This window comes from Pseudoliparis swirei, chromosome 15 (assembly GCF_029220125.1).
Source record: "Pseudoliparis swirei isolate HS2019 ecotype Mariana Trench chromosome 15, NWPU_hadal_v1, whole genome shotgun sequence".
Classification (NCBI taxonomy): Eukaryota; Metazoa; Chordata; class Actinopteri; order Perciformes; family Liparidae; genus Pseudoliparis; species Pseudoliparis swirei.
The window spans coordinates 21,167,664-21,195,621 of record NC_079402.1 but is presented as its reverse complement, the minus strand read 5'-3'; the positions used below and the strand labels follow the sequence as shown (position 1 = coordinate 21,195,621).

The window sequence follows — 27,958 nt, the reverse complement described above, 5'->3', positions numbered from 1 at the left end:
GACCAAAATATACCGAAAAATGTCTTCACTGTCAATGTCGAATCTCAAATTGGTCCTCAAAATACACACAAACATGCACACGCACACAACGCGGTCATTTTACGCAAACAAAATACTCCCAAAGAAGAGCAAAGTTCAACATTTAGTGTCTTTATAAAACAGATTTGCAAAATATAGCCAAGGCTCATTCATTTAAATATGCATAAATAGCAAGAAAATACTTTCCCATTTCAATTCAAATAATTTTTTAAACTTCTTTATACACAAATCAGAGATGGACATTATATGAAAAACGGGGCTTAAACCCTCTTGATTTGTTGCAGCAGAGAAAACACAAGCATACCGTATAGCTGAAGCGACAGAAAATATGCATATCCTCTGAAGACACATATTCATAAACATTAAAACAAAATCGTATTCAAGTCTGTGAAATATCAAAGTACACATCTTTGGATGGGTGCCTTTTTAAGATCAATATATATATATTTTGTACATCAGCAACGTAACCGTAATTAACAACACCATGGCCAAAAAGTGTGTGTCTATGTACAATAGTGCAGACGAGGAGCTTAAATCAGAACAAGGCAGTGAAAGGCTAATAACAAATGTCCTTATTTATTAGACTTCAAGTGGGTTCCCTTTGTTTTGGAATATCATGAAATAACAATGTCAGGATTAAACATACTTACAGGACATGTGCCAGACTACACCCTGCTCTAATAAACAATTTAATGTTTTATTTATATTTAAAGCATTGGTCCTTTTCTAACACTTAAAACACAACTTTTCAAAATAAAACTCACTGTGATTGGTATATATAAACCTATTTAAATCGTATTTTATAAATTTATCTCTACTTCTCTTCCCATTCGTTGTGAGACTGCAATGTTATAAAAAAAAACGTTTCTACAAATTAATGTTTGACTATTTTTGCCTATGTAATCTTTTATTTTACATTTATCACAATCAATAATTCAGCATTGTAATAATTTCAAAAGATCTTATATTTGACTGCATACCAACACTTTTCAGTATAAAAGCCTCATCGCATCTTGCTTATTCATTTTTAGAATTAATAGCATTTTAGACAACCTTGTGGATGAATAATGCAAATATTATTGATAACAGCATTTTGATATGTTTTCCTCATTCGCAGCGTCAAACTGTTTCCCTCCTCTTAAGTGCTCGAAATATTTGTAAACAATTTTTGAACATGACATCTTTGAAATGATTTAATTAGACTGTCTGACCATGAAAAAAAAAAATATATATATACAAGTCTGTTTTTCGACTCAGCAGGCTTCAAAAGATTCACTGTCGCTTTTTAAAAAAGGTGCCTTTCGCCTCCGGGACCCGAAACAGACCCGGAGGTTCAAGAGACTTTCTTTCTTGTCTTTTTGTGTGTTTTCCTCCCACAGACCACAGCTCACTTGGCCGCCTCGGGGATGGGCGGAGCGCGCTCCAGTCTCATGGTCCAGGGGTCAGAGGTCGCAGCGTAGAACGGAGAGTGGCTGAGCGCCTCTTCTCCGGCCAAGGCGAAGGCAAACACCCCCCTCTGCCTCCCTGCTCCGGCCTTCTCCTCCTCTGCTCGCCGGTCCTCCTTCAGGCCCGGACCCCTGTCGCCGAGCATCTCTCCAAGTCCGTGACTCTTGACTCTCTGGTACGCCGGGCTGAACCCGCTCTCCTCAAAGCGGCTGGGGGCGGCGGTCGGGGGGCACAGGAAGCCGCCGGTGGGCGTGGAGCGCCAAGCGGCCGGTTTCCTGCCTCTCCTGGGGCGCGAGATGCGGCAGCTCTGCCTCTTGATGTGCCGATGGAGGTGGTCGGAGCGCGTGAAGCTCTTGTAGCAGTGCTCGCACTGGTACGGCCGGACGCCCGTGTGGATACGCAGGTGGTTCTTCAGGTCGTAGTTGTGGACGAACTTGGAGTTGCAGTGGAGGCAGATGTAGGGCCGCTCGCCCGTGTGCTTCCTCATGTGGATCTTCAGCTTGTCTTGTCTGGGAAAAGAACAAAACCGCATGTTTTTACACGTTGTGTTAACATGAAGGAAAGGGGAACACGGACATTGCAATATTGCTTCTCTTTGCGTTTTTAGATCTTCTCGTGCACATACAAGTGAGTTTTAAAAACAGATGATTTGTCTCAACTGACAACATTTAAAGGTGGAAAATATGGCAAAGCGGGCGGATGTTGGTGAGTGACATCACGAACGCGAAGAAACCAGCGGAAGGGGCTTTCCACTTTGAGCTCTTTGATATTCAGATTTGGTGAAAACACATTAACCTCAGTCAAAAGAGCACGGGCTACTTTCCCGTGAACAACCCGGTGCTTTGAAGTCAAAACGCAGGAGGATCTCCAGAGGATGTCTGTGCGGCCCGTTAACACGACGACGCTCTCCACATACCTGGTGAACCGGACTTCACAGATAGTGCACATGTAGGGTTTCTCCCCCGTGTGCGTCCTCATGTGTCGCGGCAGTTTCCCGGCCCCTTGGATGACCTTGTTGCAGATCGGACACTGCTGCGACGCTTTGGGCTTCATCTTCCTCTCCTCCTCCAGCTGCCAGGGAGGGAACAGCGCCCCCAGGTGGGACGCGGAGCTCAGGAAGCTCAGGTACGACCGGAAGTCGGCCTCGTCCTTTATGGGACCCAGAGCGCGAGCTTCCGACTGCAGCGACCCGGCGTTGGCGGCGCCGCCGCCGCCGAGGCCCGAGCTCACGAACTCCTTCAGGAAGTCGCCGTGGAGCAGACTGAGCGGGATTTCCTCTTTCACCTCCTCCTTTACGATCCCTCTTTTGGCCGCCAGATCGAGGGGCCTCGAGGCGTCGAGCGGAGCGGGGAAGACGCGGGGCGGCCTGGTTTGCTGCGGAGCCCCGACGTGGGGATGCTGGTGGTGGGCGGGGGTCAGGAGCTTGGGGAAGGTCGGGAACTCGGCGGCCCACATGGAGGGGTAGAAGCCGGGCAGGAGGGGAGAGAAGCTGACCCTCCGGTCCAGTGCGGACATCCGGGGGTAGAGGCTCTCCTGGAGGAGCGACTCGATGGAGAAATCCTTCAACGTCCGACTCTCCGGACTCTCCTGCAACACAACACGGCATCATCCGCGTGAGAACTTTAAACGTGTTTCTTCTTTTTTTGGGCATTGAATTATGAACATGTTGGCGTTAGTTGCATGCAAATTGGATAAAGATTGACCGTGCTATGGTAAAAAGAAGATTTTGACTTTTCCATGACCTTGACCTTGAACTTTGACCCGATTGATCCCAAAATATAATCAAATGGTCCCCGGATAATAACCAATCATCCCACCACATTTCATGCGATTCGGTTTAAAACTTTTTGTGTTATGCGAGTAACACGCATACAAATAAATAAATAAATGAATAAATAAATAAATAAATAAATAAATACACAGCGATCAAAACATAACCTTCCGCATTTTCAATGCGAAGGTAATTAACAGAATTTTTCAAAGTATTCACCTGTTTGCCTCTCGCGGCGTCCGGAGACGGAGACGCCGGTCGGCGCCGGTCAAACTGCTGGCGGTACTCGGAGGTGCCGGGCGGCGGCGAGCCCCCCGCCCCCGGCGGCGTCCGCTCGCCCCTGCTCTCCGACGTCCGCAGCGACCCCTCGCTGACGTCGTCCTCCTCGTCCTCCCGCTCGTACTTCCTCGAGCCCTCGTCCTCCTCTTCCTCCTCCTCTTCCTCCTCCTCCTCCTCTTCCTCCTCGTCGTCCTCCGCTCTCCTCCCGCCGCCGCCGCTGTCCATGATCTCCAGGCAGACGTTGACGATGCAGGGGATCTCCAGCATCCGCGCCGCGTTCAGGATCTCCTTGACGTTGGACGCCGTCACGGTCAGCGTGGACGTGTAGGCGAACTCCAAGATGGCGGTGAGGGGATCCGGGGCCACGAAGTCCAGTTGGTACACCGTCGCCGCGTGGTGGCGGTGGTCGCCGCCGTCGGCCGCGGCCGCCGTGAAGAGCTTCTTGAAGTACTGGCTGCAGGCGGCCAGCACCGAGCGGTGGGTCCGGTACTCCTGGTCCCGGACGACGAGCACGACGTCGCAGAGCAGCCCGGCGCGCCGCTGCTCGTTGAGGCCGCAGAGGACGTCGCTGCTGTGGTTGGGGAAGGGGATCCCGATCAGGTCCTCCTCCCTGTGGTGCACCATCCTCCTCTCGGTTGTTACCTGGACAGAAGGCAGCGACAAGGAGCGTTCAGAGGGTCAAACCGAAGGAGAAGGCGTTCTCTCGGAGCCTCCATTCATCCTCACTATTTTAACTGGACTGATCGTCTCGTCTTTAGTGCCGTGCCATGTTATAAATCTCGGGGAGTCGTTCAGAAGCCTGAAGGTCATGTACCAACAACAGTTTTGAAGGTTTTTAGAGAATCCTCCAAGAATTTTTAGTCCGACTGGATACAAGAATGAATATTTAATCAAACTTTCTTGTTTTCTCATACATTTCCATAGTTTCCACAGTATTTCCTTATTTAAATTGGTTTTAAACCCAATTTTGTACACCCCAAAAAACATGACGGCGCTATCCATATGACAGATAGTATGATTAAGCCTTGTAATATTTGTTCATGCTGTCTTCGAAAAGAGGCTTTGACCTCAGTCAGATATGAATAAATCAGGAGAAATGTCACAAGGGTAGCATCTCTGTGTAAAGATATATAACTAAAGAAAGTTCTTATTGCGCATCCAAGTGTTTATTTGTCTAAAAATACCCGGAGAACGATACAGCGATTCCTCTTAACATCATCTTTGATTTCCTGTTGCCAGTTGATGATCGGTCACAGTCAATATCACGTTAGAAATCCACATCGACGAGTCAGGATCATGAACATTTAGTCGTCACAGCGAGGAAGCAGCACTCGATGTTATCGCTGTGATTGTCTTGAGCAGGAAGTGCCAGCAGCACAGCGATGATGGCAAATAAAGCAAATAACTAGAACGGGCACTCGGTAGAGCGCATACCTTCACATATCACAAGATTGGGCATTGAATTATGAACATTTTGGCATTAGTTGCATGCCAATTGGATAAATGGTAAAAAGAAGATTTTGACCTTTTCATGACCTTGACCGTGACCTTTGACCCGATCGATCCCAAAATCTAATCAAATGGTCCCCGGATAATAACCAATCATCCCACCAAATTTCATGCGATTCGGTTTAATACTTTTTGACTTATACGAATAACACGCACATACAAATAAATACACGGCGATCAAAACATAACCTTCCGCATTTTCAATGCGAAGGTAATAAAGCACTTCATTATTCTAAAACACTGATTTAAAGAGTGCAATAGGAGAGCCACGTTCTCTACATCTCATAGAGAAAGGATGTTCTGAAAGTGTTGATATCTGAGTGTGGATGGAGGCCTCTAAGCAAAGCCGGTATTGTTAACAACACAATGAGTGACAGTCTCTCTTTATTAAAAGATACCGTCGGCTCGTGTGTGTGCCATCTGTGCAGCGAAGGCGACACGCGGTAAATACAGCGCGTCTCATCTTCAGCACGCATCGCCGTCTTGTGATATTTATTCTCGAATGTGCCGTCACGATTTCGTGTTTTCGCCCGCGTGAGTCGGGGAGGCCCGTCGCCTCCACGCCGCGCTAAACGGAGCGGACGATGTTGTTGTCTCCGCTCGACGCTCGATGAGAAGCGCGTGAGAAAACTCTGCGATAAAGCGCGCGGCGCTCGTCCCTCTCGTCTCCACCGGCGCGAAGCAAGCCGATACCCGCATGTGAACAACGCCTTCGTGCTCTTGGGATGTGGTGAGAGGCGAAGAGAACACCGAAAGAGGTCAGATGGTACTCTAGATACCGTATCCTGTCGACACGCTGACTCCTGCAGTCTCTCCTCTCGCGTTTGATTCACATCTCTGTGACCGAGCGCTCGGCACATCTCCGTCCACTTTCTGTTCAAAGCCGCCGTTCCTCAGCTGCCTGAGCGACCTGTTGGTTCACTCAACACTTTACTCAGCACTTTACTTTGTTTTCCCCCTGTATATTTAGTATTAATATTAGTATTTAGTTTTTATTTTTTACATTTTTTAATAATTATTTTTATTGATGCTCTGATGTGCACCGCTGCCGTGATTTTTTAAATGTCCCCACTGTGGGACGAATAAAGGAACATCATATCATATCATATCACATCACATCATATCATATCATATCACATCACATCATATCACATCATATCACATCATATCACATCACATCACATCACATCATATCACATCATATCATATCATATCACATCACATCATATCACATCATATCACATCATATCACATCATATCACATCACATCATATCACATCATATCATATCACATCATATCATATCATATCACATCACATCATATCATATCATATCACATCACATCATATCATATCATATCACATCATATCACATCATATCACATCACATCATATCATATCATATCACATCACAAGGGATCTAAGGGGACGAAAATATATATATTTCAGAAAATCCCGTAGTTCACCTGCAGGTATACAACTTGGATACCAATCTTACATGTAGTTTATTCTTGTCCATCTTGTTGCTAGGTAACTGTTGCTATGTTCATGCCATTGATACAGTGCGGTCATAATTGAAATGTCTCCAGAGGGGGGGGGGGGTATAAGATACAGGCCCACAGACCGACTGCAGAGAGCGATACTCAAACTCCTCCGATGGGAACACTGGAACAAAAGAGCGGCAAAGGAAAGTGGCCGGCTGATGAAATCATATGTTTGGAAGAAATAAATAATGAATAATGAACCGAGAAGGGAATTCTATCCGTATCGATGTTTCAGACAAACCCCACAGAGTTGTGCAACTCCTGTGCGATGAGCTCGGCTCACGACGCGGCTCACCGATCTATTAGATTTCACACAGCAACATCCATACAAGTCACAGCCTGGGTAGAAGGAGAACGGATCGCCAGTGAGAGAGCAGCGGAGAGATCGGATGGCTCTGAAAGTTCCCCAACAGGTCGCACACACAGCGGCCGAGGGGCCCCTCCCTGCAGCGGCCTGCCAAGGCAAACAATAGAGGAGCTCGGAACAACAGCGAGAGGATGGGAAGGAGTCTGAGTGGGAGGCCTCGGCCAACCCGCCGTCACTCCTTCGCCCTCCGTGCATCCCACCCACTCCTGGAGCGACGAGGCACGTGCTGCCGGCGCCGGTTGTTCGCCCGGTGACCACGCCCCTCGGTTCCCACTGCGAGCGCCGGCCCCTAATTACAACGTGGACAGGATCTGAGGAGGATGTGCCACGTGGACAGGGAGGGGAGGAGGGCACCGCGTTCCCACCGCAAGGTCCTGGAGCGACATGTCATCAGCCAAACAGCCGTAACCCTTCACTCCCCCTGCCAACCCCACCCAACCCCAACCCACCCCACCCAACCCCACCCAACCCCACCCCGTCCACCAGACCCAGCAGCAGGGTGGGGTCGCCTTGGGAACGGGCCCTGAGGATTACGGTTCAAGTCCTCCGGCTCCGGGTCAAGTCGGGGAAGGACGACTTCTTTCTGATTAAACCCACTCAGCGTCCGCCTGTAACAACCTGCCAACATTAGGGGGCGAGATTGTTTTATAAATAAAGAGTCTGGATTATATGTTGTCGCAGACTTCAGCTGTGGCCCCTACCGCCGTTCATCACACCTGCTTCACAGAATTAAATTAACTTTACAGGAATTTCAGGAAAACTACTCATCCCCCGGTATCAGCTCGGTTGTCGACGTGACCTCTGACGGAGAGGCTCGCCGTCCCGTCTCGTCTCCCCGGCTTCCCGCCACCTCTCCTCTCGCGCCGCACTGAGTCACCAACACTTTCAACTCAGCACTCCCACCCCAAACTATGTGTCAACTCCTTTCCGCGTCGTCTTTCTCCCAAGAACTTCATCTGCTTTCCGGGATCTGACCACCACCACCACCACCACCACCTCTCTCTCCCACCTCCTAATTATTCTCCTCCTCCTCCTCCTCCTCCTCCTCCTCCTCCTCCTCCTCCTCCTCCTCCTCCTCCTCCTCCTCCTCTCTCTGCCCCTGCTGCAGCTGTATCATCATTATGCCTCGAGTAGAACGGTTAACTCGTCCCCAGCCCTGACCGCTCAGGCCACAAATCAGCAGCTAATGTCCATCTCAACCCGTGTCAGGGCCAGACACTCATTTGGCCTGTGAGCTGCAGGTCTAGTTTATCCCTGTCAGACCAGCGTCCACCTGACCCACCTGCTAAATCACCAGCAGCCAAAGTGTGTCACCAGCAGCCCAGAGCAAACACCTGCTGCAGCAGTCACAGATGGACAATAACGCATCGTATTGACAGGCAGAATCCAGCCCTTATTAGGAGAAGACATTGATTTGACCTCCAGTGTTCGCGAGTCTATTAGCACCTGGACAACCGTGCACCTGACACCTCCTTGGTTGGAGTTTTAAATGACAATTGTCTGGAGCCTATCGGCTGCTAGGGGGAGTTTTTAAACTCTTAATTGCTGTCAACACGACGCTCGTTACACAAACTGGGTTGTGTGGTTATCTTCACGATAATGATGAGATGTCACGGACACATTTGAGCATTTATCCGCACAGGTTTGGTTTAAAAGTTGAGGATCGCTTGAAACTTATTAATGGAAAGTTTCCACAGAGTTTGGTGCACATTTATTCCATATTTACACTGTTATAAAACAAATGTTAGAATTTATTGTGCTGTCATACATATTATAAATGTAAGTGCGGCATTACTTTTATTAGATATTAACAATGTGCCTGTAAGTTCAATACATTACTAATGTGTGGTACTTTAAATAACAGAGATTCTTGTAAAACATGCGTGTCGCGATAAATAAATTATTAGATTGAATTTGTCACTGCTATTACTAATAATCTACAATTTATGCCTTTCATTAATAATAAAGTTGCGATTATTATCAGTGTAGTAAAATGAAATATTTGGAGAAAAACACTGAATCTGGTCTCAAGAGATGTGGAGGCCGGTTTAATGGCTCTGCTCCTTAAAGAGCCGGCATGTCATCTCTGGAGCCCTCAGGGGCCCCTCAGCTATACACACCATTATTTCTCTCACCCCCAAAGTAAACAAAAGTTTATGGCTGATGAATATCGGTGATTTAAGAATGTTGCTTCTAGACTTTCTGCTGTCTAGAAGACAGATATCTATTGTTTTTGCATGACCGTGGGTTTTTCTACACATGTTTGAATAAAGAGCCCTGTCACGTCTTTGGGAATATAAAATATAATAATATAAATCAAAAATATATTTTCTAACTCAGGGATAAAATTGAAGTTTTATAATCAAGCCGTTTATTTCAAGCCTCGTTGAACATGTAAATAAAAGTGAGTGAACAAAAGTAATACGCCTTCATTCAAACTTACTGTAGCTAATGAGATATTATCAAATTAATTTATTATGATCTATAATTAATGTTTTGTCTTGCTGAGTATACTAACCTACCCTACTCTTTTAAAGGGACTTAATCAATATTACAGTATTTGACACAATGTAAAAAGCAGAACCCTTAATAAACATTTTTACATGCAGCTTAATTTCTTGTATTTTTTTTCCCCCTCTTAACTAAATTATATACATTTCTTACAATTGTCGTGCTCATAAATTCAATGAGCAATACAAACAAATCCTAATACGTGAATGACAATCAAAAACTGGTTAACAAGTTGGATGATGCTCCTGGTGATTGTGTAACGATGAGGAAAGAGGTCCATAAGCTGGCGAACAACAGTCGGTTGTAAACAGTAATTTACAGCTCAGTCTCAAATCCATAACATGTTTGGAAGTTGTCCCCTCTCACAGACATGCCCTCTACCTGTGTGAATTACCTGAGTATTTACTCGGATTTAAAGGAGAATATCGCATAGATATGGAACATCTAAAAGTGCAGTGTATAATTACTGTTGGAGACAAAACACATACTTACGCTCACTTAAACTACTACGTCTGACATACCCGTGACGGGCAGTGATGCTATAAACGCTCATGCTATTTCCAGAGTTTTACAGCACAATATTTACACGACAGCCCAAATGATGACATGAGTCATTAAGTGACTTTATGGACCTGTGTGCACCTCGTCAGGCCTTTATGATCTGGAGCGACAACACTCTTTACAGATGGGACACTGAGTGCTGCACGTGTGCTCACACGCTGCCTCTGAAACAGTGGGACACACACTTGTTTGCCTATACGCACGGACACACACCCATGTGCATACGCCAACACTCTGGCTTCCACGTGAATTCACACATGTCTTGATACGTTTGCCAGCATTCCACAGCTTTCAGCACCCATCACCTACCGTGCCTTCAGTTTCTCGATTCCCCTCACGTGTCTTTGTATTTCCAGACTACTCAGAGGCTCTGTTGCTCCTCGCTTGACCTCTCAGCATTGCCCTTTTAAAAAAAAAATATTCAATCACAGCTGCCTCTCTCTTTGCCAGTCCGTCAAACAGTCAGCCGGGCGGTCGGTTCACTCACGGGGTCCCCACGCCGGCCACGGATGCCCATTCACAAAAATACATTGAGAAAAACACCCAAGGAGGAATATCCAATTGAGAGAAGCTCAAGCGGCGCAAACAGAGGAGAGCAGAGTGTGATTCTCGGGTCTGTCTGTGGAGCAGAGTGGCGGCAGCGAGGAGTCGAGAGCCAGGCGCACTGTGGTGTGTGGCTCGTGGAGGACGAGCGAGAGAGAGAGAGGGAGGGAGGGAGGGAGGGAGGGAGGGCAGCAGCACTGCGCTGTGGAGATGTCGCACCACTAGTTTTTATAGCAGGGTGGGTAGCTGGAAGATAATAATACCCCGTCCTCCTCCACAACACAAGTTTAAGCGCACTGTGTAATAAGCCCATGGCGCAGACACCCTCTGATTTAGGTCAGACGAAATGAATTTTTAGTTGTGTTAGAGTGGATTTTTTTGGTATCAAGGGTGAAGAAACTCGAAAGGGGTTGTTTAGGGAGACTGAGGGAGGGTGGAAAATAAAAAGAGGAAAGGAGAAAGAGAGGGAAAAGTCAGTAAACTATTTGTGCACCTCTTGTGGTTATTCTCAAGCGGAGATGAAGCGATGCAGAGGACTCAGAGAGTCACTCAGAGGCAGCTGCAACTTAAAGCCAGTTAGTTTTCAGTTGTACACCTGTTTAAAAGAGAGTCCTCCTATGCTCACTTTCCTTTATAAACAACCCAATAAGTATCAGGCTCTTTGAGACATGTGCGCATGTGTTTAGACTATGAAGGGTTAAAGACCACAAGGTGCAGCCCCCATAAACACTCAGTCACAGCAGACTAATTACTGAAGAAGCATGGACAGGCTTTAGCCTGTGGCCCCCTGCGGTCACAACCCTGTAAAACCGTCTGGCTCGGTGAATGGTGTTCCCTTCGAGGGGAAAGATTACGTAAAAACAGAATTGAACCACAAACGCTGACAAATACCACCACCTGTCTGCAGACCTACTTTCTCTGGCGTGGAAACGATGTTTTCTTTAACCGAGGTTTCAAAAACCGGGTTGAAGAGAGCAGAAGGCCGCAACGTCAGATTCCGGTTTTGAGTCAGAAAGTCGCCGAAGGAGGGTAACAGTTGGCGAGCGCACCGCCAGCACCTCGAGAGGAGGAGGAGGAGGAGGAGGCGTTTATGCAGAAAGGTGTAGGAATAATCCATTCTGTGTGGACTTGGGTTCAGGAGAGGGAGTCTGTCGAGCAGGTGACTGGGGAAATATTACGAGAAGATGTGGAGAGAGCTCGCCGTAACAACAAATGAATGGAGAGCATATGGCTAACAATACGACTTCCTCATGTCATGTGTGTGTAGGTGTGTTTGTGTGTTTTGTGACAACACAGCAAGAACGAGAGAAAGTTCCTTTGTTTCCTTTGTCTTCCACAGACGGACCAAATATTATGACATATAGCACATTCACAGGATCTGAAACAGCCACTGGGTTTTCTTGAATGACATCATTAAACATGCGCCTTTGAATTAGTGATCTTAAATATTTTTTTATTAAGTTTACAATAAATAAATACATAATAATAATAAATTAAATTAAATTAAATTAAATTAAAAAATGATTATTATTATTATTACTTAACCCTCCTGTTAGCTTCACATGTACTCACATATTTGACCCTTGGGGTCAATTTGACCCCAGCAATTAAAACCTCCAGAAAATTATTAGAATTTATATTGTTTACCAAGTTTAAGTGTGAGGTACTTTATGTTTGTTTGTTGACTACCTAAATAGCCCTTTAAATAAATAAAAAAGTTGATATTTCTTATATGTTTGACACGGTGACAAACAGCCTGGGGTCAAATTGACCCCAAAGAAGAATATGTGTTCCCAGTTGTCCCCAAACAATTAGGAAAAGTCATGAAATATGAAGCAAAAAAAAAGTCAATTTCTTTTTTGTTGAGACGTTAAACATTGAACGGGGTCAAATTGACCCCAAAGGTAACAGGAGGGTTAAAGCAGAAAGGCTTTACCGCCCGGGCATAATAAGTATCCATATATAAGTCGTCTCTGCTCTTCCATCTGAGAAGTGACGGCCCAGCCTCACGACTCACTCCTGTCGCTATGCCTGGTTTTAATGGGTGAGTTGAATGAAAACGTTCCCCCCGTCGAGTTGTCATGAAGGAGGAAATTAGCTATGAAGAATAAAACATTGCTTTTGTCCAAGGCTGTAAACATGTTATCATTTTGTCAGGCATCTTAACATCGAGGTTGATGGAGATCAACGGTGGTCAATTACGGCGAGAGCCTCATAAAGCCATTAAAAAGAAAACTGCAGTTTTTGCCACTTCCTTATTGGCTTCATTTTTCAGACCCGGAGGTTGTGGCTCTGGTTTATTTTACGCTTCAGGAAGTCTACGTTTGGTCCGACAGACCTAAACACAAAACCGTGGTACGGATGCTAAACTAAATTTGATTATCTAACATACAATTAAGAAGCAAATCTTTGCATCTTCTCCTCCATAAAAGGTAGAAAACGCAGTCAGTCCTTGTTATCTTCGTCGCTACTCGGCCTTCAAATCTACAAAAATACTTCCAAGTGAATCATCTGAACGAGCTCCTCTCTGACATCAGGACGGCAGGACGTCTCTACAGCTTCCGCCGGGAACTAAAAACACATCTTTTCCGACTATATCTGGATTAAAACACAGATTAGCACTCCAGTGGCTCTTAAATAGCTCTATTATGGTACTTTTATAGTTTGACTATGTTGAGGAAATGTTACTTCCTGTATTCTTGTTGTTCTCAGTTTGTCCTCTCGGTTGATGCACTTATTGTAAAAGCGTCTGCTAAATGACGTGTGATGTAATAATGAATCATAACCGACCATCAGACAGGGGAAGCAGTCACATTGAGTGGAGTTAACTCCCCCAACAAGGAGGCATCCCAGTGGACATCAGACTGCTATGCCCACTTCCCTTTGGGCGAAAACATAAAGCACTGAAGCAGACCGCAGCCCTGGTGGTTTACACTGTTCTGTACGGGGTGAAAGCTGAGGCCGGCTCACATCGGCATCTCGTATATATAAACAGGGTTCGCCACTAACTGCTAGCAGGCCGGCCAGACGGCCAGAACAACAACACTCGCCATCGCGTAAGACGGGCTATCTATTCTAAACACGCCGCCGCTGTAAGTGCTACCTGTGTGGACCGCTTTGCTCTAAACTCTGCAGACATGGAGGATACACTCGTTTGCCTCGCAGCTCTCATGTGTTTCAGCAGGGCGACCAGACGTCCTCTTTCCCCCGGACGTGTCCTCTTTTTGAGACCTAAAAAATGCGTCCGGCAGGGATTCCAAAACAACTGCCGCTCCCATAACGCACTACGCGATGTGCGTAGTGCACCAAGTCCTGAGGGGGCGCCACAAAATAGGCAACAAAAAAAATCCTCATAGTTACAATAATTATAATGCCGATATTATTTCAGTCTAGAACTAGAACGGGCACTCGGTAGAGCGCATACCTTCACATATCACAAGATTGAGCTTTGAATTATGAACATGTTGGCATTAGTTGCATGCCAATTGGATAAAAAGAAGATTTTGACCTTTTCATGACCTTGAACTTGACCTTTGACCCGATCGATCCGAAAATCGAATCAAATGGTCCCCGGATAATAACCAATCATCCCACCAAATTTCATGCGATTCGGTTTAATATTTTTTGTGTTATGCGCGTAACCCGCATACAAATAAATAAATAAATAAATACACGGCGATCAAAACATAACTTTCCGCATTTTCAATGCGAAGGTAAATAGTAGGCACCTTTTAGGCATGTATATCACAAAACAGGCAGAACAAGAGAGATGTTTAATCGCTCAGCCCCCCTCCTCGAGACGAAGTGTCCTCTTTTTCACAAACTCAAATCTGGTCACCCTAGTTTCAGGCCAACACACAGCTACCCAGCGCGGCAGACGCATCGCGAGCGTGGAATCGATTCTGTTACCGGGTCAAAGAACGGGGGGAAATGATCCCGGCGCTTCTGCGTTTCTGTATTTACGTCGGTGTGTAATCACGGGGCCGGGCGACGTTTCCTCTCCGCCCTCCGGCCTCCGCAGTGTGAGGCTCCACCGAGGTGAGAGAGGACCGAGGGGCCGGGCGAGAGTCATCTGTTGTGTCTGTGCGTCTGTCTGGCGGCTCGGCATACCTGTTTACCGCCACCTGCTGCGCCCAGCACGGCGCATGTACCGGGCCACCAGATTGGCACTTTGCAGGGGGGCGGGTGGGGGCGGGTGGGGGTGTGAAGCGTCATTACACCAGGTTGATATCATGGTGACTTTGATGCTGTACAATATCATACACAGAAATGACTCTGACTTATTTGAAGCAGCAACACAGCCACACACCGTGGAGCACCGTGTCTCACTCGCAGGCTCGTTACCTTCGCATTGAAAATGTTTTGATCGCCGTGTATATATTTATTTATTCATTTATTTATTTATTTATTTGTATGCGTGTTACTTGCATAACACAAAAAGTATTAAACCGAATTGCATGAAATGTGATAGGATGATTGGTTATTATCCGGGGACCATTTGATTCGATTTTGGGATCGATCGGGTCAAAGGTCAAGATCAAGGTCATGAAAAGGTCAAACTCTTCTTTTTACCATAGCGCGGTCAATTTCTATCCAATTGGCATGCAACTAATGCCAACATGTTCATAATTCAATGCTCAATCATGTGATATGCGAAGGTATGCGCTCTACCGAGTGCCCGTTCTAGTTGTTATTATGAATTTGGTTCCTTGAACGTTAAGACCTGCACTCGGACAGAACGCTGGTTAATATTATTATATTCACATTATTTGTCATAAAATATCTTGGATTTAAAAAAAAGCTGTTTCCCTTCTCTACTTACATATGGGGATTTGACATGTCAAATCTGTTATTTTGTTCCAGGAACATGAAGGTTTGTTAACACTCGGGTGGCAGCGCCACCTAGTGGCCGGAGTAATGACGACTCGTCTGTCGTTTGCAAAGTCAACGCGAAAAAGTCGGCGTAGGCAGGAGAGGGGTCGGGTAAAAATGGAAAAACACAATGTCTTTGATTATAAACTAAAGGAAACACACGTATTAATATTATGTCCATTTAAACCAGTAGATCCCCATAAAGGCTACACACTGGAGCTATAACCTCAATAACAACGCCATTTTAACACAAATAATCTTTCCGTGAATCATTTTTTGTGTCGTTTTTCGACAGTTGTTATTACATTTCAGATGAGTTGTTGGTAATTCTGCCCCACAGGTTCACCCAATGTCTCCTGGAAGGCATTCATGTTGTTCCATTAGCTGGAAGTGGCAGTAAACAACTGGTTTAAAATCACGTGGCAATGTGTAGATGGCGAAATAACGTGGAAAAAACGACCCCGGCTCACGGTTATCAGAGCTTCCCTGAATTAATAACTGCAGACACAGATAAGACGACTCAGTTCCTTCACCAGGTGTGGCCTGGTGTGGGAGAGAAGCAGGAAAGGGAGGCAATCATCCCCCGACTGTCCAGAGATAGAGCATCGCAGCCTCCCAGGGCTCCACCCCCTGTCTCCAGTCCAAGGACAGACACACACACACACACACACACACACACACACACACACACACACACACACACACACACACACACACACACACACACACTCACACACACACACTCACACACACACACACACACACACACACACACACACACACTCACACACACACACTCACACACAGACACCCACACACACTCACACTCACACACACACACACACACTCACACACAGAGACGCAATGTTGCTTAAACACAAAGGGAGGCAGGCGTGTGTGAAACCCGCCGTCCGCTCAATCACAGACACACACACCTGTGTGCCGGGTCATTAGGACTCACCTTGGGGGGGGGGGGGGGGGACTGACCTGTCCGTATGCGCTTCAACTTCCTCCTGTTTTGTCTTCTTTCCAAACACCCTCATCAGTATCGGACGCTCTGCCAGAAGGGAGGTTAACCACACGAGCTCGTGGAGTCAGAGTTTCACAGGTGGCCGCGATGAACTCACCGCGTAGCGGAGCGTGAATGTACGTGATCATGTAATCATTCTTTATATTTTAGGCCAATTTTACAATGTGGACATTTATTTCGGACAAAAATTACGAGTAGTCGAACTTACAAGAATCCACTTTCACGTCGCTGCTTCAGAATGTCAGTATTGTGTTGCGTTTGTTTGATTTGCTTGGTGTGTGTGTGTGTGTGTGTGTGTGTTGGGAGGGTCGCAGGGCGAATGAGGACAACTCCTTGTGGTGATAACGAGAAGGAGGCCAGCCTTGGCGGGACAGCCTCTGTCTGCCCTCAGGTGTGTGTGTGTGTGTGTGTGTGTCAGCAGGAGAGCCCTCGGGCACTCTGGCACCTCCTAATTAAAACCAGTCAGGCTGCAGGGCAGGGGAGACGGATGCCTGTCATGGCGCACACACACACACACACACACACACACACACACACACACACACACACACACACACACACACACAGAACCCCTGCCCCCCCACCCCACACACACACACACCCTTTAACATGCACAGCGTGGTGGACCACATTGGACCACATGCACACAACACAAGTGTGATGCGTCGGTCAGCTGTCTGTGGACCCCCCCCCTCAGGTGTCACGCAGGTGACTCGTCCGTCTGACCCACGAGACAAAAGAGAAGCCGTAAAAATCCACTCAGCAGGAACATATTCCACATTAATAAAGCTGCCGACCCGAGACAAAGAAGACTTTGACATGCGCCATTGTTTTGTTACCCGACTGGTGTGTGTTTGACTTTCACGAGGGCATCGGTTACCATCGGTTACCATCGGCTACCATCAGCTACCATCGGTTATCATCGGTTACCATCGGCTACCATCGGCTACCATCGGTTACCATCAGTTACCATCGGTTACAATCGGCTACCATCGGTTACCATCGGTTACCATCGGCTACCATCGGTTACCATCAGTTACCATCGGTTACCATCGGCTACCATCGGTTACCATCGATTACCATCGGTTATCATCGGTTACCATCGGCTACCATCGGTTACCATCAGTTACCATCGGTTACCATCGGCTACCATCGGTTATCATCGGTTACCATCGGCTACCATCGGCTACCATCGGTTACCATCAGTTACCATCGGTTACCATCGGCTACCATCGGTTACCATCGGTTACCATCGGTTACCATCGGCTACTTAGCCTATTCGTCAATGAGCTTGTACCTGAAGCCTGATGGAGTTCGTTCAACACGTTCACCAGTGACACACACACTCTCACATGCCTCACACACACACACACACACACACACACACACACACACACATGCCTCACACACACACACACACACACACACACACACACACACACACACACACACACACACACACACACACACACACACATGCCTCACACACACACACACACACATGCCTCACACACACACACACACACATGCCTCACACACACACACATGCCTCACACACACACACACACACACACATGCCTCACACACACACACACACACACACACATGCCTCACACACACACACACACACATCCTCACACACACACACACACTTGCCTCACACACACACACACACACACACACACTCTCACATGCCTCACACACACACACACACACACACACACACACACATGCCTCACACACACACACATGCCTCACACACACACACACACACACACACACACATGCCTCACACACACACACACACACTCTCACATGCCTCACACACACACACACATGCCTCACACACACACACACACATGCCTCACACACACACACACACACACACACACACACACATGCCTCACACACACACACATGCCTCACACACACACATGCCTCACACACACACACACACACACATGCCTCACACACACACTCTGACATGCAGTCGTGACCCATCGTGGCGTCCAGATTGACACGCCTCTCTTCCTCCCAAGCTCAGAACGAGGCATAACTGTGCTGAATGTCCCCCCCCCCCCCCCCCCCACACACACACACATAGAGAGCACCGTGGTCCTATCCGGTGTGTGTGTGTGGATCCGGGCCCGCTGCTCTCCTTCCTCTCCCGGTGATGAGGTGGCGTCAGAAGGCCAGCGAGCCGAACCCACACACTCGTGTCTCTACAACCACCTCCAAGCCCCGCCTCCTCTCTCGCTGCCTCTCACTCAGGTGGGCGGAGCCACTTCTTCAACCCAGATCTTTCTTTCAGACATTATGAAATCGTGCTCTTTTTATTTCCTGCCTTCCGTCCGGCGCCCCGACGCTGAGTGACGTTCAGCTGTTTCCTGCTGACCTGCTGCACGAAGGAGGCCGAGAGTTCAGAGAGTCTCGTTGTCGCTCGTCACCCGGCTGGTGGGTTGCCCGTGGTTACGGAGGCCTATGTTCTATTATAGAGGTAACATTCAGGAAACGCCCACAATGTGTGTTCAATGTGTGTGTGTTCAATGTGTGTGTAGTCAATGTGTGTGTGTTCAATGTGTGTGTGTGTGTTCAATGTGTGTGTGTTCAATGTGTGTGTGTGTGTTCAATGTGTGTGTGTTCAATGTGTGTGTTCAATGTGTGTGTGTTCAATGTGTGTGTGTGTGTTCAATGTGTGTGTGTTCAATGCGTGTGTGTTCAATGTGTGTGTGTGTTCAATGTGTGTGTGTTCAATGTGTGTGTGTTCAATGTGTGTGTGTGTGTTCAATGTGTGTGTGTTCAATGTGTGTGTGTGTGTTCAATGTGTGTGTGTTCAATGTGTGTGTGTTCAATGTGTGTGTGTTCAATGTGTGTGTTCAATGTGTGTGTGTTCAATGTGTGTGTGTTCAATGTGTGTGTTCAATGTGTGTGTTCAACGTGTGTGTGTTCAATGTGTGTGTGTGTGTTCAATGTGTGTGTTCAATGTGTGTGTTCAATGTGTGTGTGTGTTCAATGTGTGTGTGTTCAATGTGTGTGTGTTCAATGTGTGTGTGTTCAATGTGTGTGTTCAATGTGTGTGTGTTCAATGTGTGTGTGTTCAATGTGTGTGTTCAATGTGTGTGTGTGTTCAATGTGTGTGTGTTCAATGTGTGTGTTCAATGTGTGTGTTCAACGTGTGTGTGTTCAATGTGTGTGTTCAACGTGTGTGTTCAATGTGTGTGTGTTGGGCTGTCAGATGTAGACGTGTGTGACCACTAGTTGATTTCGACCCTCTGGGGAAACAAAGCTCGTCATCGTCAGATCGCCGTCAGACGTCAGTCAGATCGTCGATCAGATCGCTCGTATCGCCGATCGTGACGCTCGACGTCAGACGCTCGTATCGCTCGTATCGCTCGTATAGCTCGTGACGTCAGCTCAGACGTCAGATCGTCATTATCGTCAGACGCTTCAGTCGTATCGCTCGTCAGATAGCTCGTATCGTGACGTCAGACGCTCAGATAGCTCGTACGTCAGATAGTCAGATAGCTCGTATCGCCGTATATCGCCAGACGCTCGTATCGCTCATCGCTCGCTCGTATCGCTCAGATCGCTCAGACGTCAGACGTCAGATAGCTCGTCAGATCAGCTCGTCAGACGTCATTATCGCTCGTCAGATATCAGACGTCAGATAGCTCGTATCGCTCGACAAGGAATTCATATTAAATAAAAAGATCAAAGTAATTCATGAATTCATCGAGTCTCTGCAGCTGCTGTTGAAATGAAGTTGATTTAAATGCACATTAACAACAATACAAACACATTTATGACATTTGCTGTCGTTTCTCCTCTCTGCCGCTGGTTTTGGGGCGAGCTGCTCCTCCTCGGGGGTGAACGAACATCATCACCCACTTCATTCAGACGAGAAGCAGCAGACAGAGGGAGGAGAACGGAGGAGAACGGAGGAGAACGGAGGAGAACGGCGGGGACGGAGAAGTTGTAAGCGGAAAGAAAGTCTCCGGCATGAAAAGCAGAGCGGCTGCGATCGAGCCGACCTCTGGGACTACGAGTGCCGGCCTCCCCGTCTGCTCCGGCGTCGGAGCCGAGCGCCGAGGAAAAGTCCACCGAGCCCACGGAAGGAGCTCCTTTGGCTCGGACCGGGCCTCCCACCCACGGCAGCCTCCTCAGGCCTCCTCCCTTCCTCTATTCATCTGACTCACCCAGCCCAAATACACACACACAACCTGGGTCCTGTACGGAGGAGGGCGGACACACACGCACACGCACACACACACGCACACACACGCACAAACAGCTACTCGGCCATTGTGTACATACTGTTGGAGCTATTTAATTATTTATTTATTTGTATGTGTGCGTGTTTGTTATTCGCATAACTCAAAAAGTATTAAACCGAATCGCATGAAATTTGGTGGGATGATTGGTTATTATCCGGGGACCATTTGATTAGATTTTGGGATCGATTGGGTCAAAGGTCAAGGTCAAGGTCATGAAAAGGTCAACATCTTCTTTTTACCATAGCGCGGTCAATTTGTATCCAATTGGCATGCAACTAATGCCAAAATGTTCACATGACATCAAGCTCCCCACACTCTCATGCCAAGGACCAAAAAAGGGGCTGCGGCGAAGGTATGCGCTCTACCGAGTGCTCGTCCTAGTTTAGATTATATTTTGATATGTTAGTTGTTTCTTATGATAGTTGTAGTTTAGTTTAATATATTTAGTTTTAGGTTCACTGATTGGGTAACACTGGGCACCTGTGGTTATACGTAGAGGTGGGTAGGCACAGGACCAGCAAGCACCTGGGTGGCCGATGTTTTTTTACCACAGCACAGAGAGGAAGCGTCAACATTTTGTTTGTTCTTTTTTTGGGGGGTTTAAGAAATAAATTATCAGAATAATAACAGGCGGAAATGGACATTACTTTCTTTTGCATGCGTCAACACCAAAACCCACGGTGCATCAGTGGCGGTTTGATTTATAGTTTTGTTTGATTTCACACATACAAACTCATCAACCTGAGCTGATTGGATGCGATTTTGGCATCGATGAGATCTTAGCGGTTTGAAAACCCTGATTTGGGACACGTATGACGAGAGGACATCTGTGCCAGAGGAGCTGAAGTCAGATCGTGCATCCCCGTGTGAACGCTGTCACGCGGGGATGCCCACACGCCTCAGGTGGGAAGAAGGCGTGCGGACTCATTGGCTCTGTGGGCCTCATGATGAACGCGTTGCAACGCTCCGAAGTCACGAAGCTACGTCCTCATTCGTTCCACACGTTCCCCCTCGTTACTCTCTAGATTTCTCAATCGAGTACTTCAGCACACGTTCACCCCACAGCGTGCGCTTTATCCAAATAACTTCCGTTTATTTGATGTTGAATATTGTCTCTTCACATGATGTATACCACAGGTGAGATTGTGCAAACGTGAATGAAATGAGCCTCAGGTGATGTTGAACATACAGAGGGCCTCAACCGGGTGGGCGGTAATGTCTGGAGGCCTCGTCCCCGTCTAACTGCCTCTGGAGCTTCTGCCTCTGTGTGTTTCACTCATGATGACGGCTGATAAGCACATCTGTTCCATACCTGCTGCTTCTATCAGTCGCTGTTGTGACTTGAAGGAGTGTAATTTACCTTTAGAGTTTATTTTATTGAATTATCCATCATGTGTGACTCGATGAACCAACTCCTGAGTAATGTGGTTCACTTGCTGAGAAGTTTTTACAGTTTTTTGCTGATAGGATTTGTGAATAACTGCACTTAGTTGGTATCAAAGTTGTGTAACCATCAGCCGTTTCTCTGAAGTGGACCACTAAAGTCCCAAGGGAATGACATTCTCACCAACAGGAACATGTACACTACCGTTCAAAAGTTTGGGGTCATCCAGACAATTTCGTGTCTTCCATGAAAACTCACTTTTATTTATCAAATGAATTGAAAATTGAATAGAAAATATAGTCAAGACATTGACAAGGTTAGAAATAATGATTCATATTTGAAGTATTAATTGTGTTCTTCAAACTTCAAGCTCAAAGGAAGGCCAGTTGTATCGCTTACATCACCACCATAACTGTTTTCAGCTGTGCTAACATAATTGCACGGGTTTTCTAATCAGACATTAGTCTTCTAAGGCGATAACACAATGTACCATTAGAACACTGGAGTGATCGTTGATGGAAATGGGCCTCTATACACCTCTGGAGATATTTCATTAGAAACCAGACGTTTCCACCTAGAATAGTCATTTACCACATTAACAATGTATAGAGTGTATTTTTGATTAATGTTATCTTTATTGAAAAAACAGTGCTTTACTTTGAAAAATAAAGACATTTCTAAGTGACCCCAAACTTTTAAACGGTAGTGTAGGTCGCTCGACATGGAGCGAATTCTGATAATTCTACTAGTGTTGGCTCTGATGGGATGGGGAGGAGTGGAGGTGGCTGGGCAGTGGTGAGTGACTTTGGCATGGGCGCGTGAGTGACTTGGTGGTGGAGCGTGGCCAAGACCAGAGAGATGGTGAGTGGACTTCAGGAGGACACGTGGCGTACACACCTGGTGGTGTCCTGGGTGCCTGGGTGTCTGAGTGTGAGTAGTGTGGAGCCTGAACTGGCAGACCCAAGCTGAACTGGAAGGCCAACAAAGCGGATGAACTGGAAGGCCAACAGATCGGCTGATGAGAAAGATGAAGCTCCAGCTGATAGCGTTTTTTTCAAGATGCATGGGTGGTGTCGGTAGTTTTGTAGCCAGTGTGTCTCTAGCAATTGGGCTCGGAGGGTGTGCTTCGCACAAGCGCTGCCAACCCGTCAAAGGCTGTAACAGAAGCTGCTCCCAGCTGCACCTCCAAGCGGAGTGCCTGCTGGACAGGTGGGAAGGTGAGACGTTGAATGGCTGATGGTCCTGGGAAACAACCACAACCCCCACCACCCCACCACTACCTACTTTCTCCAGGCGGGAGCGTCTCCTCACGCTCCGTCACGCGGACAAGGAGATAGAGGAGAACATTCCGCCGGCGGCCGGCTGGCTCTGACACTCTACAACACACCGCCCCCCTCACTAACCCTTCTTATATTTGTGTTTTTATTTTTATTTTATTCTTGTGTGTTGCTGCTACTGGCTCGACAAATTTCCCCTTGGGGATTAATAAAGTATATATCTATCTATCTATCTATCTATCTATCTATCTATCTAATCATTCAATTCCAGTATCTCAGCTTCAGCGATGCGACGCCTCTATCTGATATCGATCGGCCAGTATGACAGATCACCACCCTTTAATTATACTCCTAAAGGTCAACCGTTGCTCATGCTCGCCCGTGAGGGGGAGGAGGTCACAGACAGGAAGAGGGAAATCATCTCGAATGTCGCACCTCGGCCCCCACATGTGTGACAGACGCTGAATCGTATGAATGTTGTCGTCTGAGAATGAAGGTGAACGTCTGGGTGGGTTCACAGAAGGCAGATGTCACCCCGTTTTGTCAGAATAAGAGATGTGACACGGTCCCGTGTCGACTTACAGCCACTCGGGCTTCTTCCTGGTGGCAGAATTGTGCAGATGACAAGGAAAAAAATCAGAGAAATACACGATCGATCCATCATGTGGTTGTACAAGCTGCTGGTCCAGCCGGGTCCTTCCTCCTCAGTGCCTGCTGTTACGTGAAAGGGGAGGCTTTCCTTGGGTGCACATCTGTTGCAAGACACACACACACACACACGCACGAGGAAGTGTGTGTGCACTATGGAGAATACCTGGACATCCCTTCTTTTTTTAAACTGCGTGTCCGATGCTAAGAAGTTTGAGACGTGGGTAAACACGGGTACGCGGTGGAACCTGATTCCAGGTCAGCCATCCTTTAGTCTGACTCTGGCAGGCTTTGAAACGTTGCCACAACACACAGAAAGTAAGAACCTCTCGTTACTCTTCCGGGATATGTGAAGTGGAAGTGGAAGGAAAACAGAGGCGAGAGGAGAGGGAAAGAGACAGTAAGATGTGACTGACCTTTTCAGAAGAGAAGTCTGGGTTTCAGTTCCTCTCTGGCGCACCCGGCCGCTGTCAGGAAGCTCAGCCCCGTCCCGGCACCGGCAGACTTATGAAAGTGAGAGCGGGCGAGATAGAGACGCACATTTGCTCTGAAGGTGCGTCAATGATTCGTAGGAGTGAAAAGGTGCCTTCCCATGAAGCGGTTATCTAAGAAACACAACAAAAACTGCTACGCCCACCAACCTCAGCCAACACCCCTCCCTCCCTCCACACCAAAAGTATTTGGCAGCGTTCCCTCCGAGTCCACCTGCGCTCAGGGGAGGGGAGTGACGCGCACTCCCGCTCGCTGGGCCGAGCCTGAAAAAGCTGCTCGTGAGCTCGGACCGGGTCGTAGGGTTACGGCCGGGGAGAGGCGGAGCCGAGCCTCGGGGATGGGGGACATCGGGGTTCTGCTGGTAAGCCCACCGGGAGCGACTGCTCATAACACGGTCAAACGGGCGGACGCTCAGCTGGACGACTGCACGGAGATGTTTAATCCGGAGGAAGACATTGGGGAAGAGGGTTAGTTGTAGTCGAATGCAGGGTTGGACCCGTGGGTGGGTCTTTTGCCTGTGTGCCAAACAGGAGCTCGAGGGGTTCGTATCAGGTATCGAACAAAAGACACATCAGGGGAGAAATGAAAAGAGACAAAGAAAGGTTGTGCGATAGAGTCGGTGACAGTATCTGAGTGTGTTTAGGCGTGGGCTTCAGAGTACCGGCACGCACCGGGCGAGACGCGAGAACCATTGTGCTGCTGTGAAGCCCTTCAGGCAGAGTAATGGGAATATAATGAGAGGGTGTAATCAGTGATGTAAAAGCTTCTTAAAGTGTCACACCAGGTGATACGAGGGTCCAATGAGTCTCAACCACGCTCCAGAGGAAAGGTTGTGCTTTTTGGATTCAGTCTGTTGTCGTTGCACAGAGTTCAGGTACACATGCAACGAAATATATTCTCTGCATTTAACCCCTCCTTAGTCTTTAAGGAGCAGTGGGCTGCAGTGATGCACCTGGGGGTTCAGTGCCTTGCTCATGGACACTTCGACTTGCAACTAATGGGGAGAGCGGGGATCGAACCGGCGACCTTGGGGTTGCAGGACGACACCCTCACCCCACTGAGCTGCAGCCGCACATTTGTGACATTTGGCTAATGAAGTGAAAAATAACAGTGAACAAATCTATAAGATCTTAAGGCATTAACACTTTAGGACTCGAATAAATCATGAATTTTGATATTTCCATGAGTTTCTTCTCATGGGATAGTTCAGTCATCGGGAAAGTTTACCACTCTGATAATTACTCAGGGCAGAGCAGCAGAGAAAATGTAGACTTTTTAGAATTTTAACATTCTCGCGAAATTAAATAAAAAGTACATTTTGTGACGCGTTCTCTCCGGCATTCAAAAATATTATCTCCATCACTGATTTTTAATTTTCTCTATGAGTGGGTCTGCTAACCTGGTGTGTGAGTGTGTGTGTGTGTGTGTGTGTGTGTGTGTGTGTGCGCATGTGTGTATTGTGTTTTTTCTTGAACATGACTCCCCCTTTTGAATACAAAAAAGCAAAATGCTGACAGTAGAGCAACAACTCTAAGCTACGCCCACATGCTTCTGTTGCTTTCCTGCCGCCACCTGTGAAGTGGGCGTGACCATCCAACCCACCAGATCTGTCACATGGACCTGTTTCTGCTGGCGGGCCATGTTTTAGCTGATGGATTCTGTTTTATGGATAGCTTTGTGGTGATATTTCATTCCATCCTCCGCTCTTCTCTCCCCACACAGTGATACATGTTTTTAAAAAGCAGCAGATGTAGTTATATGATTAGTTGGTGGTCATTCAGTTGTTTTGACAGATATGCTAACGGTAAACTGATTCTGCTTATATTCATATAACGATATAATCCATAACTTTCTGTTCTGTTCTTTGGTCCAAAAAGTTTTTTCTTTATATCTTAGAACAACGAACTCTCGCTTCAACCCAAAGGGTTGTAATTTTAAATAGCACAAGTCGTTGTTGCTAAGATATCCGTTAAATTCCATAAATACCAGTATAAATGTGATGCTAAATAAGTCGACAGAAAGGAGAGAAAAACAGAAAAAGTTGCTCCATCCAGCTCACGAAAAACTAGAGGCAGTAGCGTGGGTCAGAGGTGTGTAGGTGTGTGTGGGAGTTGTCAGTTCACAACAACATCTCCAACATCAGCTGCAGCTCTCTCTGGTTCCAAAGGTTCAGACACATGTGGCCCGACGCCTCTGTCCACCTTCCTTTCTAGCGAAGGTGATATAAACCTAACAACCCTCCAGAGTTGCAGTCAGTGTCCGTCTTTCAGGCTTTGTGTCCTGCCTGATTTTGGACTCTCAAGTTCCTCTTGACATTACAGGAATGGCCAATCCCATGTATTAACTCTACCCCTACCTCGTTTTAGGATATGATATATGATATGATATGATATACCTTTATTCGTCCCACAGTGGGGGAATTTCCAAAACAAAATGTAAAAAATTTAAAAAATGTCCAACATTTCCAGAATTTCCAAAATTTTAATTTTATTTCCAAAATGTCCAACATTTTAATTTCTTTTTAAAAATGTAAAAAAAAATCCAAAATTACCAAAATTTCAAAAACTTCCAAAATTATACACACATAACTTTTCCCTTCTCTGATGGGGGTCGGGGTCAGTGTGTAACAGAGAAAGTGTGACGATCGCAGGGGTGCCTAAATGTAAACATGTATTGTTTTCCAGAAAGCCACATAACCAAATATTAATAACCCTTTCCGGGATCTTCACAGAAAAAAAAGTCAGGAAATAAATAACAATATCTATGAAATAAATAATAACCAAATACGCCTCTATGGGTTCTTCACAGAAAAAAGTCTAGGATCTGCGTGGCCAGACTGAAAAAATCATAATCATAATGCGTCTCTGGTATTGTTCAGGGGGCCGGGCCAAATGTGGAGGCGGGCCTTAATTTGGGGACCACTGCTTTAGGGGCTCACACACCATGACTCATCAGCTATAAGCATGTCACCTGTGACAACATAGAACCAGTTTAACAGACGTGGGAGTGGAAGAGGAGGCCGACGTTACTCCAAAGAAAGAAGTGCAGACAGAGAAAGGGAAGGCGAGGACGAATAACACTTAAAGAGCTCAACTGAAGAACACGCCTTGACATTAGTCCGGTTGGACCGACTCACCTCGACCAACAGTTGTGCCAAAGAAAACAAGGACATTTTGGGAGAAAGGGATCGTCGTGCATAAATGAGGCAACACACACCAAAGAAAAAGCATTGAAAATGCGGAAGATTATGTTTTGATCGCCGTGTATTCATTTATTTATTTATTTATGTGTATGCGTCTTACTCGCATAACTCAAAAAGTATTAAACCGAATTGCATGACATGTGGTGGGATGATTGGTTATTATCCGGGGACCATTTGATTAGATTTTGGGATCGATCGGCTCAAAGGTCG

General features: G+C 46.8%; 1 protein-coding gene across 2 annotated transcripts; it reads right to left on the bottom strand.

The window, feature by feature from the left end:
* Nucleotides 1–130: 130 nt before the first annotated feature.
* Nucleotides 131–24,666, bottom strand: LOC130205563 (zinc finger and BTB domain-containing protein 7C). Of its 2 annotated transcripts, XM_056433019.1 has the most exons (5): nt 24,471–24,666; nt 10,336–10,429; nt 3,476–4,177; nt 2,402–3,072; nt 131–1,994 (listed from the first exon to the last, which is right to left on the bottom strand). In XM_056433019.1, exons 3-5 carry the CDS (start codon nt 4,157–4,159, stop codon nt 1,427–1,429), a joined length of 1,923 nt encoding a protein of 640 aa, XP_056288994.1. In that variant the 5' UTR covers nt 4,160–4,177; nt 10,336–10,429; nt 24,471–24,666; the 3' UTR covers nt 131–1,426. The 2 variants fall into 2 exon arrangements, with proteins under 2 accessions (XP_056288994.1, XP_056288993.1); XM_056433018.1 differs by lacking the exon at nt 10,336–10,429 and having other exon boundaries at nt 24,471–24,665.
* Nucleotides 24,667–27,958: the final 3,292 nt, after the last annotated feature.

Bases quoted from the DNA above. Each gene is read 5' to 3' on its own strand.
- LOC130205563 (XM_056433019.1), bottom strand. From the start codon at position 4,159: ATGGTGCACCACAGGGAGGAGGACCTGATCGGGATCCCCTTCCCCAAC. The intron at 3,073-3,475 runs GTGAATACTTTG...GTTGTGTTGCAG, and splicing joins ACGCCGCGAGAGGCAAACAG to GAGAGTCCGGAGAGTCGGAC. The intron at 1,995-2,401 runs GTATGTGGAGAG...TTCTTTTCCCAG, and splicing joins TGTGAAGTCCGGTTCACCAG to ACAAGACAAGCTGAAGATCC.